Source organism: Artibeus jamaicensis, unplaced genomic scaffold, assembly GCF_021234435.1.
Source record: "Artibeus jamaicensis isolate MK-2021 breed Jamaican fruit bat unplaced genomic scaffold, CSHL_Jam_final scaffold_847, whole genome shotgun sequence".
NCBI lineage: Eukaryota > Metazoa > Chordata > Mammalia > Chiroptera > Phyllostomidae > Artibeus > Artibeus jamaicensis.
This window is the reverse complement of record NW_026522057.1, coordinates 1,304,429-1,326,081: the sequence shown is the minus strand read 5'-3', so window position 1 is coordinate 1,326,081 and position 21,653 is coordinate 1,304,429. Positions and strand designations below refer to the sequence as shown.

General features: G+C 38.1%; 1 protein-coding gene across 1 annotated transcript in view; it reads right to left on the bottom strand.

Annotated features, from left to right (window-relative positions):
• ZSWIM5 (zinc finger SWIM-type containing 5) overlaps positions 1-21,653 on the bottom strand; it is a 130,099-nt gene that overhangs the window by 45,955 nt on the left and 62,491 nt on the right. The window contains exon 2 of the mRNA XM_037149697.2: positions 20,560-20,916. Coding sequence (XP_037005592.2) covers positions 20,560-20,916 — 357 coding nt within the window. The remainder of the gene's footprint in view (positions 1-20,559; positions 20,917-21,653) is intronic.

Genomic DNA, 21,653 nt, shown 5'->3' with positions numbered 1-21,653 from the left:
TGGCTGACTGTGGACACACATTTGCACACAGATAAACCAGGCAAAAATGGGCAGTTAGACAGACCACACAACTCAGGGCCCCAGTGATGGGAAATAAAGCCTAAAAGCATCAATTGGAAAAGCTTTTGGGGGTTGAGGTGCCAGGAGAGACTCCCATCCTCACAGGAAAGTTCATTGGAGAGACCCACAGGGGCTTGTGTACTACAAGCCCACCCACCCGGGAACCAGCACCAGAAGGGCCCAATTTGCTTGTAGGAAGCAGCAGAGGGGACTGAAATCCAAGAGAGAGCAGAACAAGTACCATTGCTCCCTTTCTAACCCCGCCCCCCACATACAGAGTCACAACCCAGCAACTGGGTTGCCCCACCCTGGAAAACACCTAAGGCTCCGCCCCTCATACATAACAGGCACAACCAAACCAAAAATTCATGGTCAAAGGGAAGAACAAATCGAAGCCCCAGAGCCAATACTTTTAAGTGACCAAGAGATAGCCAACCTATCAGATGCACAGTTCAAAACACTGGTGATCAGGATGCTCACAGAACTGGTTGATTTTAGTCACAAATTAGATGAAAAAAATGAAGGCTACACTAAGTGAAATACAGGAAAATGCACAGGGAACCAACAGTGATGGGAAGAAAACTGGGACTCAAATCAATAGAGTGGACCAGAAGGAAGAAAGAAACAACCAAACAGAAAAGGATGAAGAAACAAGAATTCAAAAAAATGAGGAGAGGCTTAGGAACCTCCAGGACATCTTTAAGCATTCCAACATCTGAATTATAGGGGTACTAGAAGGGGAAGAGAAACAGCCACCAGTGGAAAGCTTATTTGAACAAATAAGAAAGGAGAACTTCCCCAATCTGGCAAAGGAAATAGACTTCCAGGAAATCCAGGAAGCTCAGAGAGTCCCAAAGAAGGTGGACCCAAGGAGGAACACACCAAGGCACATCATCATTACATTAGCCAAGATTAAAATGAAGGAGAGAATTCTAGAAGCAGCAAGAGATAAGGGACAGTCACCTATAAAGCAGTTCCCATCAGACTGTCAGCTGATTTCTCAAAAGAGACCTTACAGGCAAGAAGGGGCTGGAAAGAAGTATTCCAAGTCATGAAATCCAAAGACCTACATCCAACATTGCTCTATCCAGCAAAGCTTTCATTTAGAATGGAAGGACAGATAAATTCTCAGATAAGATCAAATTCAAGAAGTTCATCATCATCAAGCCCTTATTATATGAAATGTTAAAGGGACTTATCTAAGAAAAAGAAGATAAAAAATATGAACAGTGAAAGGACAGCAAACTCACAGTTATTAAGAACCACACCTAAAACAAAAGCAAACTAAGAGGACAGCTAGATCAGGAGCAGAGCCACAGAAATGGAGATCACATGGAGGGTTATCAACAGGGGAGTGGGAGAAGGAGAAGGGGGGAGAAGGTACAGAAAATAAGTAGCATGGATGGTGGGGAAAAAATAGACAGGGGGAAGGGGAGAGTAGTGTGGGAAATGTAGAAGCTAAAGAACTTACGACACAGGGACATGAACTAAAGGGAGGGGGAATGGGGTAGAGGGGTGTGCAGGGGGGAGGGGAATGAAGGGGGGAATGGACAACTGTAATGGCATAATCAATAAAATATATTTTCAAAAAGTCAACAAAAAAACATATTGGCAAGGATGTGAAGAAAAGGGAACACGAGTGAACTGGTGCTGGGACTGAAAATTGGTGCAGCCACTATGGAAACCAATATGGAGATTCCTCAAAAAAAACTAATAATAGATCAATGGACTCAGCAATTCTATTTCTGGGCATTTATCCAAAGAAAATGAAAACACTAATTTGAAAAGACATACCCCTCTATGTACATTGCAGCATTATTTACAAAAGCTAAGATATGGAGGCAACCTAGCTGTCAATCAATAGATGACTGGATAAAAAAAATGTGATATATATACACAATGAAATATTACACAGCAATAAAAAATAGAAATCTCACCATCTGAGGCAACATGTATGGATCAAGAGGGTATTAGGCTAAGTGATACAGGTCAGACAGAGATGGACAAATGCTCTATGGTTCCACTGATATGTAGAATCTAAAAACAAACTAACAAAATAAAAACAGATCCATAGAGAACAAAGGGGTGATTACCAGAAGGGAGGCAGTGGGAGGATGGGTGAAAAAGATGAAGGAGAAGTCAATAATGTGATAAATTTGCATGGTGACTGATGATTACTAGAATTAGTGGGGTAATCACATTATAAGGCATAAAAATGTTGAATTCCTTAATGTACACATAAAATTAATGTAACTAATGTAATATTGTATACCAACTATATTTAAATATAAACTTAAGAAATAAATCCCCCAAGTGGGAGTTTTTCTTAATCTGAGCTTTTTCAATTGTGTGGTCCAGAATAAATGTAAGAGATCTAATGCTAATTCCATGTTCACTTAAATTTCAGTAGTATCCTCTTCCAAGATCAACATATACCATCTCAGTAGAAAAAAGTCTGGAAGAAAATACACAAACATAAAAATAGTGATTTTTTTCCTTAGAAGGATGACTTTATAGTTTTCTTCTTTTCCCCTTTCTATGAGTTCCAAGAAGCTTTAAAGTACATGTATTGTTGTAAAAAAAAAAGAATGCTTTCTCAAAAAATGAAAATTCCATTTTTAAAATTCACTCTAAATATGTAGCTTCTCAAGTGAAGTCAACACTCCTAAATTCCTAAAAACTTGCCCCATAAAGCACAGGCAGAATTGCATACAGGGTGATATAATTCTGTAAATTTTTTAAATAGTTTTTTTCAATTACAGTTGATGTATAATATTATACTAGTTTCACATGTACAACCCAGTGATTAAACATTTATATAATATACAGCGATCACCCTGATAAATCTAGCACCCATCTGACACCACTGTTACTACAATATTATTGACTGTATTCCCTATGCTATATGTTACATCCCCATGACCATTGTGTAACTACCAATATGTACTTCTTTTTTTTTTTTTTTTTAAATTTTATTTGGTTACTTTTCAAGTACATTTTTTTTCTCTTCCCCCCCCCCGCCCGGTCTCCCCCCTCCCTCCCATTCCCCCCCCCCCCCCCAGTCCTCATCTCTGTGTCATTCATACTTGTTCCTCAAAATCCCTCCCCCTTTTTCCCCTTAAGTTCCCTTCCCTCTCCCCTCTGGTCACTGCCCACTTGTTCTCTATTTCAGCGTCTTTGTTTTTATTCTGTTTGCTTGTTTGTTTTATTCTTTAGCTTCCTGTCAAAGGTGAGATCATATGGTATTTGTCCTTCAATGCCTGGCCTATTTCACTCAGCATAATGCTTTCCAGTTCCATCCATGTTGTTGCAAAAGGTAGTAGCTCCTTCTTTCTCTCTGCTGCATAGAATTCCATGGTGTATATGTACCACAATTTTTGGATCCATTCATTTACTGATGGGCACCTAGGTTGCTTCCAACTCTTGGCTATTGTAAATTGTGCTGCTATGAACATTGTGGTGCATAGGTTCTTTGAAATTGATGTTTTAGGATTCTTGGGGTATAATCCTAGCAGTGGAATTGCTGGGTCAAAAGGCAGGTCAATTTTTATTTTTCTGAGAAAATTCCATACTGTTTTCCATAATGGTTGTACCAGTCTACAATCCCACCAACAGTGAACTAAGGACCCCTTTTCCCCACAACCTCTCCAACATTTGTTGTTTGTTGCTTTGTTTATGATAGCCATCCTGACTGGTGTAAAGTGGTATCTCATTGTGGTTTTAATTTGCATCTCTCTGATAGCTAACGATATTGAGCATCTCTTCATGTGTCTCTGAATTTTCCGTATGTCCTCCTTGGAGAAGTGTTTGTTCAAGTCCTTTTCCCATTTTTTAATTGGGTTGGGTGTCTTCTTAGAGTGGAGTCGTGTAAGTTCTTTGTATATTTTGGAGATTAAACCTTTGTCTGAGGTATCATTGGCAAATATGTTTTCCCATACAGTTGGTTGTCTTTTTAATTTAATACTGTTTTCTTTAGCCATGCAGAAGCTTTTTATTTTGATAAGATCCCATTTGTTTATTCTTTCCTTTATATTCCTTGCTCTAGGGCACATATCCGTAAAAATGTTGCTGCGTGGAATATCTGAGATTTTCTTGCCAATGTTCTCCTCTAGGACTTTAATGGTGTCATGGCTTATATTTAAGTCTTTTATCCACCTTGAATTTATTTTGGTGTATGGTGTAAGTTGGTGCTCAAGTTTCATTTTTTTGCACGTAGCTGTCCAGTTCTCCCAACACCATTTGCTGAAGAGGCTATCTTTACTCCATTTTATGTTACTGCCCCCTTTGTCGAATATTAATTGACTGTAGAGGGTTGGGTTGATTTCTGGGCTCTCTGTTCTGTTCCATTGGTCTATATGCCTGTTTTTATGCCAGTACCAGGCTGTTTTGATTACAGTGGCTTTGTAATACAGTTTGATATCAGGTATTGTGATCCCTCCTACTTTGTTCTTCTTTCTCAAAAGAGCAGCTGCTATTCGGGCTCGTTTATGATTCCATATAAATTTTTGAAGTGTTTGTTCTATGTCTGTGAAATACGCCATTGGTACTTTAATAGGTATTGCATTGAATCTGTATATTGCTTTGGGTAGTATGGACATTTTGATGATGTTAATTCTTCCAATCCATGAACACGGTATATCCCTTCATCTTTTTCACCTATCTTTCAACCCCTCCTTCCATCTGGCAACTGTCAAAATGTTCTCTGTATCCAGTTCTATTTTTTGTTCTGATTGTTTTATTTTGTTTTTTAGATTCCACATATAAGTGAAATCATAAAGCATTTGTCTTCTATGTCTGAATTAATTAGTAAATACTCTCTAGGTCCATCTATGTTGTTGCAAATGGCAAGATTTCATTCTTTTTTATGGCTGAGTTATATTTCATTGTATATATTCACCACTTATCCATTCATTTGTTGATGGACACTTAGGCTGCTTTTGTATCTTGGCTACTGTAAATAATTCTGCAATATATGAATACATATATATTTTTGATTTAGTGTTTTGGGATTCTTTGGATAAATTCCCAGAAGTAGAATTTCTAGGTCCTTCTTTGTCTATTGTTATAATCTTTGTTTTAAAGTCTATTTTGTCTGGTTTCAGTATTGCTACTTCAGCTTTTTTTTCTTTGTTTGTTTCCATTTTCATGAAGTATTTTCCATCACTTAACTTCCAGTCTGTGTGTTTTTTGATCTGAAATCTCTTGTAGACAGCAAACATAAGGGTCTTACTTTGTTATCCAATCAGCTACTGTGTATCTTTTGATTAGAACATTTAACTCACTTGCATTCAATGTAATTGTTGATAGATATGTATTTATTGCCATTTTGTTATGCATATTTTTAATCTTTCTCCTTCTCCTTCTTCTTCTTAAAGAAGACCCTTTAACATTTCTTGCAATACTGGCTTGATGGTGGTGGACTCCTTTAACTTTTTCCAGTCTGGAAGGCTGTTTATCTGTCCTTCTATTGTAAATGATAGCTCTGTTGGATATCTTACTTGTAGGTCCTTGCTTTTCATCACTGAATATTTCATGCCAATCCCTTCTGGCTTGCAGTTTCTGTTCAGAATAAAGTGGACAGTCTTTGAGACCTCCCTTGTTGGTAACTACCTGCTTTTCTCTTATTGCTTTTTTTTTAAAAAAAGATTATACTTACTTTTAGAGAAAGGGGGAGGGAAAAAAAGAGGGAGAGAAACATCCATGTGTGGTTGCCTGTAGTGTGCTCCCCCACACCAGGGATCTGGCCCACAACCCAGGCATATGCCCTGACTGGGAATTGGACCAGTGACCCTTTGGTTTGTAGGCCAGTGCTCAATTCACTGAGCCACATCAGCCAGGGCTCTCTTGTTGCTTTTAATATTCTTTGTCTTTAACCTTTGGCATTTTAATTATAATGTACTTTGGTGTGGGCCTCTTTGTGTTCATCTTGTTTGGGACTCTCTACACTTCTTGGACTTCTAAGTCTATTTCCTTCACCAGGTTAGGGAAGTTTTCCATTGTTATTTTTTCTAATAGGTTTTCTAATCCTTACTCTCTCTCTTCTCTCTTAGGTACTCCCATGGTGAGATTGTAGGTACGCTTGATGTTATCCCAGAGGTTCTTTAAAGTATCCTCATTTAAATTTTTTTTTTGCCATTCTGATTGGGTATTTTCTGCTTCCTTATATTCTGAATTGCTGATTTGATGCTCTGCTTCATCTACTCTACTGTTCATTCCCTGTAATGTATTCTTCATTTCAGTTAGTTGGTCCTTCATTTCTGACTGCTTCTTTATATTCTCTAATTCCATTTTTGTTTCCTAGGTTTTTGTTGAAATTCTCACTAAGTCCATCTACTCTTCTCTTAAGTTCACTGAGCATCCTTATAACCAGTGTTTTGAACTCTGCATCTGGTAGATAGCTTGTCTACTTTTTGTTTAGGTTCTTTTTCTGGAGTTTTGACCTATTCTTTCATTTGGGCCATATTTCTTTGCCTCCCATTTTGGCTGCCTCCTGTGGTTGTTTCTATGGATTAGATAGATATGCTACATCTCCCAGTCTTGGTAGAGTAGCTTGATGTTGGTGTCCTGTAGGGCCCAGTGGCACAACCTCCCAGGTCACCTGGGTTATCCAGATGTGCCCCTCTATTAGGCTGTGTGCTCCCTCCAGTTGAAGTTGAGCCTTAATTGTTGTTGGTACATCAGTGGGAGGATTTACCCTCAGGCTGATTGGTTGTGAGCACTGGCACAGAGAATCTACTATGCAGGGGCTGAACCCATGCAGGACTTCCTTCGTCAGGGCTCTGGTGCCCGATGAGTCCTCCTCTTGAGTGTGTTGAACATAGAAGTGGTTGGGTAGTACTTGGCATGGTCTGAAGCTGTCCACTGGGTGCACTGGCTCTAGGGCCTCCTAGGAGGTGCATGCCAAGGTCAGTTGCTGCCTGTGCCTTGCTGTGTATACAAAGTGATCAGCAGATATCTGTTACTTGAACTAGGCTTGGAGGTGCCTGGAAGAGGCCACCTGAAAACTAAGGTTATGACTGCCAGTGGTGCTAGGCTTAGGGCTGCTTAGCAAAAAGTATGGGGCACACTTAGGCCAGATGTGGCTTGTTTGGGATTTGCAGACCCTTGAGAGATTTTAAGAATATTAAAAGCGTGAAATGAGACAGGACATTTGAATGAAAACACTGCTGGAAGATGCTTGTGTGGGCCTGCAAGTTGGGTAGGGTAGGGTCTCAGGGAATCATCAGGGCAGTGAAAACAGTGTTAGCTAGGTTGATAATTAGATATGACACCCACCAGTCAGTTTTTTGTAGGGCAGAGCTCAGGAAAGATACAATGGCCTCAGCCAGAACTTCTGTGTAGGAAAAAGTTGCTCCTCCTCTCCCTTTGTCCCGGGTGCCTTTTGAGCTTCTGCCCCAGCGCTGGAGCTCAGAGTGAGTGAATCCAACTAAGTCCGTTCGTGGGCCCCTTAAGAAGAACACCTGTGACTCAAGCAGTGTTCTGTCTCACTCAGCCACAATGCCTGGTGGTTTTCACAGCCATAGTTATGGGTACTTCTCTTCCCAGCTTTAGAAGCCTGGGCTGGGACCCTTCACTCTTCAGGGGATACCCGCATAGCTGAGATATCCCTCCCATTTTTATCCACCACACGTGGGACCAGCCTATTCTGAGTCTGCCCCTCCCACCAGTCTCAATGTAGCTTCTTCTTCATATCTATAATTGTAGAATTTCTGTTCAGCTACATGTTAGGTGGTTCTGAATGATGGCTGTTCTACAGTTTAGTTGTGATTCTGATGTGGCTGTGGGAGGATGTGAGTACCACATTTACTACTCTGATATCTTGACTGGAAGCCCTGTAATTTTATAAATTTATACTCAAAATACATTTCATATGTTGATTCACCTCAACAACAGCACTTAAAACACAGGTTTAGTTATTGACACATCTCTCTCCCCTAGTAGCCTGTTAGTTCCTTGCTCACAGCTGAATTCCAAGTTGAATCCATGGTTAAATCACCTACAGCACAGAGCTGGTAATGTGACAGACACCCGGATGAATGTTTGTGGAATGAAAACTGAATCTTATCTCAGTTTCTCAAAGACAGAGTCCTGTGATACATTCTTAGAAATCTGCCTCCAAGTGACAATGGACTCTAAGTCAACAGTCTACAGGTTTGGATACACAAAGATTACCAATTTGTGTCATGTTTAATCAGTGTACCTTTTTCTTTCTCCTGACATCAAAGCTCTACTTAATTAAATGAAATCCAGATCTGCAGAGCAAAGCTTTCTTAGTGCATCTTATTCCCCAGAGAATCAAGAGGGCTCACACTGTCATTTATTCCACAAATACCGACTAACACATATGATCTTCCCATTTGTAGTAGACTAGTCCCCACCTTATCGATGAGGGATGCATCCCAAGACCAGCAGTGGATGCCCGAAACTGCAGGCAGTATATACTGAACCCTGTATATACAATGTTACTGCCTAGACAGCAGTACCTCAGTACTCATGGTTAATTTGTTACAGAACTCATGATGAGTGCCAAAACTGACAAGTATTGAGCTGTTCATGAGCTACTGTGAGACTGAGACCTTGACCTCTGTTTCATCATGAGAGAGGGGTGCTGAGGGGGGAATGCTGAGTGCTGAAATATTTTTTTTCTCATCAGAATGCGACAAGTACAGAATTTGACAAGTTCTGAAGCCAACGAGTACAAGGGTATGACTGTATGTACTCTGGCACAGTGACAGATTAGCAACAACAATAATAGAACATTTATAATAATATACTGTAATAAGTTATTATACTGTACTCACCTTTTCACTCAAAGGAAGCACTTACAGCTTGTCTTTGGTGTATCTGAATTGCCAACATCACTACTATTATGCTTTGGGCCATTATTAAGTAAAATAAGGGTAACCTGAATGCAATGTGATATCAGTACAGCTGTGATAACTAAGATAGCTACTAAGTGGCTAATGGGTGGGTAGTATACACTGTGTGGACATGCTGGACAAAGGAATGATTCATGTACTGGGTGGGACAAAGCCGCATGGAGTGAGATTTCATCACACTACTCAGAATGGTATGCAATTTAAAACTTATAAATTATCTATTTCTGAAATTTTCAATTTAATATGAGGGGGCACCCCCCAAAATAGAATTTATTTATAAAAAATTGTGCATTTATTCTTACATGTTTAAACTTCAAGTCACCTTCAAAGTATTCTCCATTTGATACAATATACCTAATGAGATGTTTTTTTCCACTGCTCAAAACGGTTTTTCAACTCATTGATTTCGATGCCTTTCAGTGCTTCTGCCATTTTTTGTTCACTTCTTCCATATCAGCAAAACATTTCCTGCCCTGGCTGGTGTAGCTCAGTGGATTGAGCACAGGCTGTGAACTAAAGGGTCGCAGTTCGATTCCCAGTCAAGGCACATGCCTTAGTTGCAAGCTAGGTCCCCAGTGGGGCCACGTGAGAGACAACCACACATTGATGTTTCTCTCTCTCTCTCTCCCTCCCTTCTCTTCTCTCTAAAAATAAATAAATAAAATCTTTAAAAAAAAAAAAGTTTCCCTTTGAGGACTTTTTCCATCCAAGGAAACAAGAACAGTTACTCAGACTGAGATCAGGTGAATAGGGAGGGTGGGGCATGGGGGACATGCCATTTTGTGGTCAGAAACTGCTGAGCATTTAGTGCAGTGTGGACAGGTGCACTCGTAAATCACACATCATGAAATAGGCAAATGCATTGAAAGAGTCTTCAAAAATTTTTCACTGAAGCTGAACACAGCCTCTCACAACAATGCCAACTGGTGCACTGATACAGATGGGTTCCTAGAACACTCCCCTACGGGGGGAAGCCTGTACTACAAAGGGCCCGCCCTCTAAAAGATAATTCTGGTATTTGTTGGGTCCCCTTGTATTTCAGACTGTGGTTGACCATGGGTAAGTAAAACCATAGAAAATGAAACTGCTGATAAGGGAGGACGATGATATCTATTATACGCTACTTTTTTTTTCAAATGTATTATTCTAACACTGTTCTGACCATATCATTTCCCTGCTCAAAAGTCTTCAGTGATGATTCAGATTCTTAATAAATTAAGTCCAAATTCCTTAGCTTTGCATTCAAAGCCCTCCACAGAGAGGCCCTATCTTTCATTTCTAGCCCTGTCTTCCCGATATGTTATGCTTCAGCCAGAAACTTAGTGTTTCTAGGAGTCAACAACATTTCTTTATGACTTTAATGATGGTTTTCCCTTCACTTCCCTTCCTCTCCTCCCAGCTTGTTCTTTGGCCAAAACAACACTGCTCATTGTCAGTATTGCCTCGGCTCCAGTCAGGGCCACAATGAAAAATGCAAACCATAAAGTAAGTACAAACAGAGGCTAATGCTGCCAAGGTTCCTGAATTGCTTAGTTTAGTTGGCAGGAGGGACTCTTTTTTTATCCCCTTACCGAATTAGCCATATACCTCATTGCTACCTGTTATATGTCCATCTTATGCTCACATATATATAAAGGCAATAACACTTTTGTGAACACTTTATTATCACTTCTCTTAAAAACCTGTTGTATTTTGTTTTACACTGCAATTTTTGTTTTTCATTTAGTCCCAACTAAACTAAATTTTTAAGAGTAGGGACTCATATTGGTAGCTCACAGTGCCTGGCATTGCGTTAATATTTATAGAATGAACAAGTATATGTCTGATTTATCATCCCATTTTAAGATCTAGGTGGGCAAATAATATATCCTACATTTCTATCCTGACAGTAGCAAAGCAAAATGAATATATTCTTCCTTATCCTTAAATATTTGTTAATAACCATCTACAGAGTGCTTCCTACAGGATGGAGTCTAAGCACTTTTTGGACATATGTCAAAAGCATGTATGGTCCTTAAGGGCAAAAACTATTTTGTTTGCTGGCATGTTTGCAATGTGTAGCACAGTGCTCTGCAAATAATAGGTGTTCAGTGAGTATCTATTGAGTGGATTCCAGTGAACTCTTGTAACAACTCTATGAGACAGTACTACTGATCTAATTTTAAAATGAAACAGAACAAAACAACCTAAAGCTTATAAAGATAAATAAAATAACACATGGAAAATATATGGGCCGGGATTTACATGTTGGTCTTTCTCCAAAGTTTATGTTCTTTACTACAAGGCTATATTTTGGCCTCTTGCCTCATATTGCTGTGATCCCCACTAGCTGTTTTCAGGCCCTTGAAGGAAGCTGGGTGGTGTGTCTGAAAATAGCCAAACAGTGTGTCATTTCTTCACCTATGTTGCTACACAGAATACAGGAAAACTTCACTTTATTGTGCTTCACATGTATTGTTGTTTTTTACAAATTGGAGGTTTGTGGCAACCCTGCACCAAGTAAATCTATCAGAGCTATTTTTCCAACAGGCTCAGAAGACGGTTAGCACTTTTCACACCAAAAAGTATTTTTTTAATTATGTACATTTTTAAAAGACATAATGCTACTGGCCTGAGCCATGGCCAGGTGGCTCACTTGGCTGGAGCATCATCCTGTGCACCAGAGGTTGCAGGTCTGACTCCTGGTCAGGGCACATACCGTGGTTGTGGCTTCAATCACTGGCCAGAGCGGGTACAGGAGGCAACCAATCAATGTTTCCCTCTTACATTGATGTTTCGCCCTCTCTCTCCCTTCTGCCCTCTCTAAAATCAATAAACATATCTTTGGGTGAGGATTAAAAAAAGACACAATGCTATTATTGCACACTTAAGAGATTATAGTGTAGGGTAAACATAATCATGTGACTTGCTTCATTTTGACATTCACTTCACTTTGGTGGTCTGGAACTGAACCTGCGATATCTCTGAGGTATGCCTGCACAGGACTGGTCAGAATAATGCAGTTTTCTCACTAGTAAGTGATTCTCAAATGTTAATATATAGAATAACCACTTGGGGTTCATGTTAAAAATGCAGATGACAGTGTCACCTTTCATGATTCTATAGTAGCTCTACAGAGACAGAACTCAGATAAAATTAGAAAAACTAGGTATAAACCAAAACCTAGGCCTCTGAGTACCTTGTTACCAAGAATAAGGATGAGGAAATAATAGCAATGGTGCTCCAAAAGCAAGTGACAGAGATGGTTCACAGACCAATTCTGACCCTTGGGGGTTCAATTAGGGTATGAAAGAGTAGGAGCAGAACCCAGTCTCCTGGAGAGCTGACTCTAATCAACTGGCTGGAAGTGTGCAGCAACATCCTTTCTAAGGATTTGAAAAGGTACAGAAAAAACTGGAGAATCTTTTAGGCCCAGGTGGTGGTACTGGCAGCAACTGTGGAAGAAATAAAGCAAAATTTATAAATAACCTACTGTGCAGACTATAGAAAACTGCTGGGATAGGACAAGGATAAGGCAAAGAAACCTTGAGAGTTACTAAGAGTAAAATTTCACCTGAAACTTCAAAAGGGTTTATTTGATAGGGGAAAGGTAGGTTAATTGTGTAACTGTTTGCTTGTGCACAATGAGCCCAGGGGATGAGAATGAGTTGCCAAAATGGGCGTTGAAAGGAAGCAAGAAAGGAAGTCAGTCAATATTTGAAGCATCCAGGTAATAAAGTACTACAAGGAGGTGGGTGTAATTGAAGAAATCAGTCACCTGGGAAAGCATAAATTGGCAAGGAGGATTTTCTAAGACTTTTTATTTATTCAATCAATATTTATTGAGAGCCTACTATGTGCCGGGGCCTGTCACAAATACTGAATATATAGTACTAAACAAAGCAGATACAGCCCCTCGTTCTCGTGGAACTAATATACTAGTTTGGGGAAAGGGATGTTAAGCAAAAAAAACAAAAAACAAAAACAAAAAACACACACAATGTAACTTATATTGTAAGAAAGAAAGAAAAACACGTCAACAAGTTTTCCTTAAGAAAGTGACATTTGAGCAGATAGTTGAGAAATGAATACGAGTTACCGAGCAGAGAGTGGAGGAAATACTGTGTTTTTTGTTAAAAAAAAGCATAAAGTCATAAATTATTGTAATAATTAAGTACCTCTATAATAAGGGGCAGAGGATAGGAAGAGTATTCCAAGGAGAGGGAATATCATGTGAAAATGCAGGCAACAGCCAGATCATGCAAGGTTTTGTAGGCTATGTGAAATCTGGATTTTATCCTAAGTGAAACAGGAGACCACTGAAGGATTTTAAACAGGAAGTGAGACTGACAAAATCTGTAGTTGTATAAAAATTACTTTGGATGGCTGTGTGCAGAATGGGATAGATGGGAGTAACAATGGATATGGAAAGATCAGTTAGTAGGCTATGGTAACAATCCAGGTGGGAAATTATAGTAATTTGATTTAGAGTGCTAGAAGAATTGCCCTAAACACAGAGAGAAGTGAAAAATGATGAAACAACTTAGCAGGTAAAGTTAACAGGTCTTGCAATGGAGTGCACATGTATTATAAGAAAGAAAGAGGTGTTAGGGACTATAAGGTTTCTTATCATGATCTAGTAGCTAGATGGTGGTGCTATTTATTAAGCAAGTTTGGGGTAGAAGATAAATTCACATTTGGGCATGCTGATCTTGGGATGTCTCTGTGACATGAAACAGTTAGTTGAATACAGAGTATAAAGCTCAAAAGATCTGGGCTAGAGAAATAAATCTGTGAGTCATGGCACACAGGTGACATTTGAAGTCATGGATATAGCAAAGATAGGCTATAGAATTCATGTAGAATAAGAAAAAAAAGAGCCTGATATTAATCTGTAAGAAATATCAACATTAAAGGAGATAGCAGAGCAGGGTACAGCATGTAGGAATGAATAAACAAGAGAACAGATCATTTCAACTAGATAAACTAAGCCTGGAGTTCACAATCAGCTTCTCTAGCTGTCCCTCTCTAACTCCAACACAAAATTTTTCTTTAAAAATTTAGAAAAAAGATGAAAGTGTCCTTATATACGCTCACTGGTAAGAACATTTCAGCCTTCTCATAAAAAGAGATGAGTATGAAACTCAGTAGTGGTAAAGTGGACCCAGTTGATGTAACTGACACTTTAACATTGTAGTGTGCAATTTTCCATAGGATAAAATTAAAAGGATGTGTTTTTGAAGTAGTTATGAAAGAAGACATCATGTGGGCATGATGCTGCAACAATGAGACCTGTCTTGATGGGACTTTATGTCTACAGAACCAATCTTCTTTCATTCTTAAAACATCCTTTTTATAAATTAAAAAATAATACTTGCTTATTGTAGAAAACATACTAAAGCATAAAGAAAATAAAAAATCTATCCATAATTCCACCAGCCATAGATTACCATCATTACTATTACGGTATATTCTTTTTTAAAAGTATATTTTATTGATTATGTTACAGGTGTCCCAATTTTTTTCCCTTTGCTACCCTCTGCCCTGTACCCACCTTCCCTGCAGCAATACCCCCATCTTAGTTCATGTCCACGGGTTGTGCATGCAAGTTCTCTGGCTTCTCCCTTTCCTATACTATTCTTAACACCCCCTATTTTATTCCTACCAACTATGCTTCCTGACCCCTGCACCATTTCCCCTTTTCCTCTCCCAACCCCCTCCCAGCTGATAAACCTCCAAATGATTCCCATGCTTATGATTTTGTTCCTGTTCTGGTTATTTGCTTAGTTTGTTTTTATTTTTATTCTTTTATTTTATTATTTTCGGGGGGGGGGGGCTGGGATGGGATAAATAGACAAAAAACTGTACTTGAAAAATAACTAAATAAAATTATTCTTAAAAAAAGATTTTATTTATTTATTTTTAGAGAGGGGAAAGGAGGAAGAAAGAGAGGAAGAGAAACATCAGTATGTGGTTGCTTCTCACATGCCCCATACCAGGGACCTGGCCCACAACCTCCACCCTCTGATTCGCAGGCTAGCACTCAATCCACTGAGCCACACCAGCCTGAGCTGTCTTTATTTTTTAGATTCAGCTGTTGATAGTTGTGAATTTGTTGTCATTTTACTGTTCATAGTTTTGATCTTCTTTTTCTTAGATAGTTTTTTTTTTTTTTACATTTCATATAATGATGGCTTGGTGGTGATGAGTTCCTTGAGCTTTACCTTGTCTGTAAAGTACTTTATCTGCCCTTCCATTTAAATGATAGCTCTGCTGGATAGAGTAATCTTGATTGTAGGCCCTTGGTTTTCATCACTTTGAATACTCCTTGCCAGCCCCTTCTTGACTCCAAGGTTCCTTTTGAGAAATCAGCTGATAGTCTTATGGGAACTCCTTTGTAGGCAAGTATCTTCTTTTCTCTTGCTGCTTTTAAGACTCTTTCTTTTTAACCTTGGGCATTTTAATTATGATGTGTCTTGGTGTGGTCCTCTTTGGATCCCACTTCATTGGGACTCACTGTGCTTCCTAGACTTGCATGTCTATTTCCTTCACCAAATTAGAGAAGTTTTCTTTCATTATTTTTTCAAATAGATTTCCGATTTCTTGCTCTTTCTCTTCTCCTTCTGGCACCCTTATGAGGGGAATGTTTGACCTCTTCAAGTTGTCATAGAGGCTGTTTATACTATCGTTTTTTTTTTATTCTTTTTTCTTCTTCTTGTTCTGATTAGTTGTTTTTTGCTTCCTTATGTTCCATATCATTGATTTGATTCTCAGTTTCATCCACTCTATTGTTGTTTCCTTGTAAATTGTCCTTTATTTCAAATAGTGAATCCTTCATTTCTGACTGGGTCTTCTTTATGCTGCTGAGGTCCTCACTAAGTTCCTTGAGCACCCTTATAACCAGTGTTTTGAATTCCACATCTGACAGATTGCTTATCTTCATTTTGTTTAGCTCTTTTTCTGCAGTTTTGATCTGTTCTTTCATTTGGGCCATCTTTCTCTTTCTCCTCATTTTGGCATTCTTCTCAGTATTCTCACCAATACTTGATACTGATTTAGCCATTCTGGTAGATATATACTGGTATCTCATTGTGTTTTAATTTGCATTTCCCCAATTACTAATTAGTTAAAGCACCTTTTAATATGCCCGTTAGGCATTTGGATATCCTTTTTGTCAAGAGCATTTTTGTGTCTCTTGTTCATTTTACTATTTGTAGGCATTCTTTATATATTCAGAATACAAACTTCTTGTCAGTTATCCGTGCTACAAATATTTTCTCCCACTACTTGATTGCCTTTTTAGACTATCCATCCATCAATCTACCTACTATTTATTTATTATAATTTTTCAATTGGAGTTGACATACAATATTATATTAGTTTCAATTGTACAACACAGTGATTAGACATTTATATAACATAAATTTTTCATCCCACAAATCTAGTTACCTTCTGACACCATACATATATTGCAATATAATTGACTATGTTCCCTCTGCTGGACTTTACAGGCTTTTAAAACTGGCAGTTTGTACATCTTATCCCTTCTTCTTTTTCACCCATCCCCTCCACCCCCTCCCATCTGGCAACCATCAAAATGTTCTCTGCATCTATTACTTTGTCTCAGTTTGTTCTTTTATTTACTTCCGCATATAAGTGAAATCATATGGCATTTGTCTTTCTCTGTATGACTTGTTTCACATAGCATAATACTCTCTAAGCATATCCATGTTTTTGCAAATGGAAAGATTTCATTCTTTTTATGGCTGGGTAATAGTCCACTGTATAAGTAACACCTCTTCTTTATCCAGTCATCTATAATGAACCTTTATGTTGCTTTCATATCTTGGCTATTGTCAATAATGCTGTAATAAACATAGAGATGTATATGCCTTTTCAAATTAGTGTTTTGGGTTTCTTTGTATAAATACTCTGAAATGAAATTGCTGGGTCATATGGTAGTTTTATTTTTAATTTTTTGAGAAACTGCCATATTTTTTTTCTTGGTGGCCAAACCAAGTTATCCTTACCAACACTTGTTCTTTGTTGACTTATTGACGATGGCCATCCTGACTGGTATAAGGTGATATCTCACTGTGGTTTTAATTTGCATTTCCCTGATGATTAGTGATGTTGGGCATTTTTTCACATGTCTATTGGCCATATGTATGTACTGTTTGGAGAAATGTCTATTCAGGTTCTTTGCCCATTTTTCAATTGGATTGCTAATTGTTTTTTTTCTTTTTGGTTTTAAGTTATAAGCTCCTTTTTAGTCTCTTAGTGGTGCCTTCTAACAAACAGAAGTTTGAATTTTTAATGTAGTCCAATATATCAATCTTTTCCTATTTAATTTTTTTCCTTCCTCAAGGAAAAAAATTGAGAATTATTTTCTCATTATCTCCTCAAAACTTATTGTTTTATTTTTCACATTTATATCTGCAATCCATCTGCAACTGATCTTTCTGTATGATATGACATAGTAATCAAGTTTTTTTTTTCATTAAATGGTATAGAAAAGATTCTTTTTCCTATACCATTGAAAAGATTCTTCTTTCCCTCTTTTGGGTATTTGGTGGAATCCCTTCACTGTGGAAACCCAATGGTTTTATCCTAGAAAATCTTCTGCAATTATTTCACTGATACATTCCTTACCTCTGTTTTCCATCTCTGGAATCCCTATTATTCAAACATTGTAGTTCCAGGACTTGTTCCCTAATTTTTGACATCTTTTTTTCCTTCTATTTTTCATATCTGTTTTTGCTGTACTCTCTATAGTAAATTTCCTTAAATTTTCCCTATCATTTAGTTTTATAATTTTTTGCCATTATATTTATTAGTTCTTTCTGTTTTATATTTTGTTCTTACAGTATCTAGTTTTTTATTTCATGATTGCAATATCTTCTTTTATTCCTATGATGACAACATTAATACTTTTTCAAAGGTGTCTTTTCTTTGCATAGTCTCTACTTCAAATTACCTTTCTATGTTTGTAAGTTCTGGTCTATTGACTTGATTATTCACTTCTAGAAACTCAATACTATAGTGACTTTAATGATAACTTGCTAGCTTTTTCTCATTTCTCATTCTATTTTGCTAATTCCTCCTTTGGCTCCTATTTCATCACCTCTATATGCATGGCTGTTTCATTAAAGAAACTCTTATTATTTTGCAGGTATCATGCTTGGAGACTCAAAAATTAGTAAAACATGGTTCCTGACTTGATTCCTCAAGTTATCTTCCCTTTATCTTGGTATCCAATTTCTCTTCACAGATAAGCAGCAACTGAAGACCTGGCCAGAATGTTTATGGCAGAGAATCTCAGGGTAGGTGGTTACCAGAGCAAACTGAATCGCCAATCCAAAGAAGACAAGACAAAGTCTAGCTATAACCGCATATAGGGCCTAAAAAAAAAAGTTTTCAGGGAAGTTAGGAGCACAGCACTCCTGAGATTTAAAGCAGATAGTTAGCAGTTTTAGAAATTTTATCCCTGCCCTTTTTTAAAAAAATATATCCCTGCTTTTTAAGTCTGTTTTGGTGAGGAGCAGGGTTTGGCAGAGAGGAGAAGGAAGATGTTCTAAGTGTTTAAAGATTCAGCAGGGAACAGAAACATGACTTCAAACATCATTTCTATAGTAGTAACTCCAAAAATTTAATTTTTTCTAAGTTCCAGATTCATATACCCAGCGGTCTACCAGAAATTTTTACCTAAATATTCTACAAGCACCTCAGACTTAAATTGAATTCACCCTTCTTCTAGAGTCATGCCTTCTCTAATGTTCTGTAAGTGAATGGAAACATCATTAAATCTATCAGTGCCATCCCAGCTAGACATTCTAGAGCTCAGTTTTCTCTCATCTTCCTTTTCTTTGCTCCCCACTTCTACACACCTGGGCGCTGTATCCAGTCCACGTTACCTCTAAGATATCCCTGCCCTACTTTCAGTATCATTGTCTTCATGGCAGTGGTTATTATAAATAGAATAGAAAGGACTTGTGGAACACTATGGAACCTGGGGGACAAAGGTAGTATAAGCATGGGATAAACACAGGTGCACAAGTAGTAGTTCCTGGGGAAGGCTGAGAATCACATCTCTAGTTCAATGTGATCACTTCAACCTAATTTCAGACAAATAATAAGATACTGAGACGGGAGGTATAATGAGGGATGGATAAAGGTTGTTTCAGCACAGCGGTAAAGAAAAAAGAGGGTTGTACTGGTGACAGCAATGGTGAAAAAAAACAGATACACTGCAGGTCCTGAACCAAGGTGGGCTGTTTACAAAAAGGCAAGAGAGCTTGAACATAGGAAAAAATTTGAGAAACAGCTAGTGGGAATGTGGCATGAATGCAGGCTATAGCCCAGCTGTTAGGGTACACAGCTGTACTTCTCTTGAGGGAGGGGAGGGAACTCAGGTCCCTAAGAACTCAGGAAAGTAGAACAGCCTCCCGGTGTGGGATATGAAGAGATAGAGAGGGCTACTATTTAACAGTGTCACTCAAATAGAAGGATCTCAGTTATTGTGTAACACACTATAACTTAGGGTTATAAAACAACAGAAGATTATTTCTGCTAGCTAGCAAGAGTTCCTGCAGGCCTGTCTGCCTGACTATTCTCTAAGGAGTAGTGAGGTTGTGTGTAGGACTTAACTTTATTGGACAAATAGGACAGGGGGCCCTTTGGCCAATGGACTACAGTATTACACAGGCTCCCTACCTGGTCTAACTGCCTCTTTTCACATTAATACCATAGTTATCTTTTCAAAATAAAAAGGTTGTATAAACAAGTCTAAAAACTTGAGTTCTAAAGTCAGGTAAGTGTGGGTTATAAATAATTTCCTTATTTATAAAATGATGATGGTTATATCATATACATAACAGGGTAGTTTTGAAAATGAAATGAATTAACATATTAAAAAATCACTTTCATGATACCTGAAATATAGTAGGACCTAACAAACAAAATGAAAGTTGGCTCTACAGCTTCTTCTCAAAATCCTTTAATGGTTTCCAGATTTTCTAAGTCTCTGCAACCTGGCCTCATTATAAAATCAAGCATTTGTTTCAGACTTGGCTGTCTTTCCTACTAGATTATAAGCTACTTGAAGGCAGGAACCATGTCTGTTTTATGCCCTCATCAATCAGCACTATTGCTTGTACATAGTAGGTACTCAGTATATATGCATGAACATATATACTGCATGAACATACCATCTTTCTTCATCCATGCACTCCTCCCATTATATAACACATGCATAATTCTAGCAGGCGCTCTTTAGAATAACCCTGATGGTATGCAGGATCCTGAAATGTTAAGGGAATTCTCATATCCATCTCATTTCATTGAATGACAAAAATTTTTATGCTTTCTCTCACTCTTACAAATGCCAGGTCCTGGGGTCACAGATTACATGGACAAATAAAACCCATAAGCCAGATCTATAACCCTAACTTTCTCTGTCCTTTTTTGCCAAACCTTTCTGAGGTAGACAAGTGGACTGCTTTAAAGCAGAGTTTAAATACACAGTTTGGATAGAATGAGTTGATTAAAGTTAATTGATTATAATTGCAAAACTATCCCAACCTCTAAACATGCAATAAAATAACAAAGTAGCTTTTTAGCAACAAAAATATTTTATAATTACCGTTCACTTGGTTGATTTCTGAGTTGGAGGATAAAATCTCATCTGCCAGTTTCTGTGCAGTAGGAAGAACTTCAGTGTGGTGTGCTGTGATTAAATATTGAATAAACTTCTGTAGCTGGTCCCTATTCATCTGGAAAAGGGTTTCTGAGATAGGAAGACGCAATTTGACTTGGTCTGGTTTACGGATTCTGTAGAGTGACAGCGCTACCACATGAGCACAGTAGAATATGTCCTTGTTGCCACAACCACATGTCACTGAAGTGATTTTGCAGCGATCAAAACTGATTGCAACTTTGTAAGTCATTGCTGGTTCTGAAGGAGTGGCGGGCTCAGTTACTGTGCCACTGAGATGGAAGCCTAAGGAAACAAAGAAAGTGTGTTTAGAGATTCTGTAGTAAGAAACTTGAAGACTTTCACTTTGCATTTTAGTTCATCAATTCAGATACTATTTGCTGAGTATCTCCTATATATATATGGTAGGCTCTGCCAAAGATAGGTCAATGCAACTTAGGAACACACAATCTTGAAAGAGTCTTTACCCTGGAGTCCTCCTGAACTAATAAGAAAACTTTGGTTTTACATGTACCCATTTTTCTGGGGAGGCAGCTCATAGTTTTCATCACAAGTCTCAAAAAAGTTACTAAGGAAACCCAAATAAGTTAACAACCTCTGTAGTAAATTTTAAGCTCTAGGTGGTGGGCAAAGAGAAGTCTACAAATAACATCAGTACAATCTAGAGTAAGATGAATGCTGTAAATAAAAAAGAAACCAAAAAAATGCTACGTGGAAGGACAGAAAGAATAACAAGGAAGATAAAGACATTTCTTCCTCAAAACATACAAGTCTAAAGTGGTGACCACATAGAATACCTAAAAAGGAAAGAAACCTTGTAAGACATGGAAAGCACAGTGTGGTATAGTGAGAATATGCAGTATTACACCTACACTCACTAGCACACAGCACCAATAATTTGCGATTACATTTGTTGTCAACTTTTCACCTAATAGTTTTAGTAGTCATGAGGATCATTTGCCTTCATCTGGCATGTCATTAAGATGACTTCGTATTTTTACTTAAATTTTGACTCTCACCTA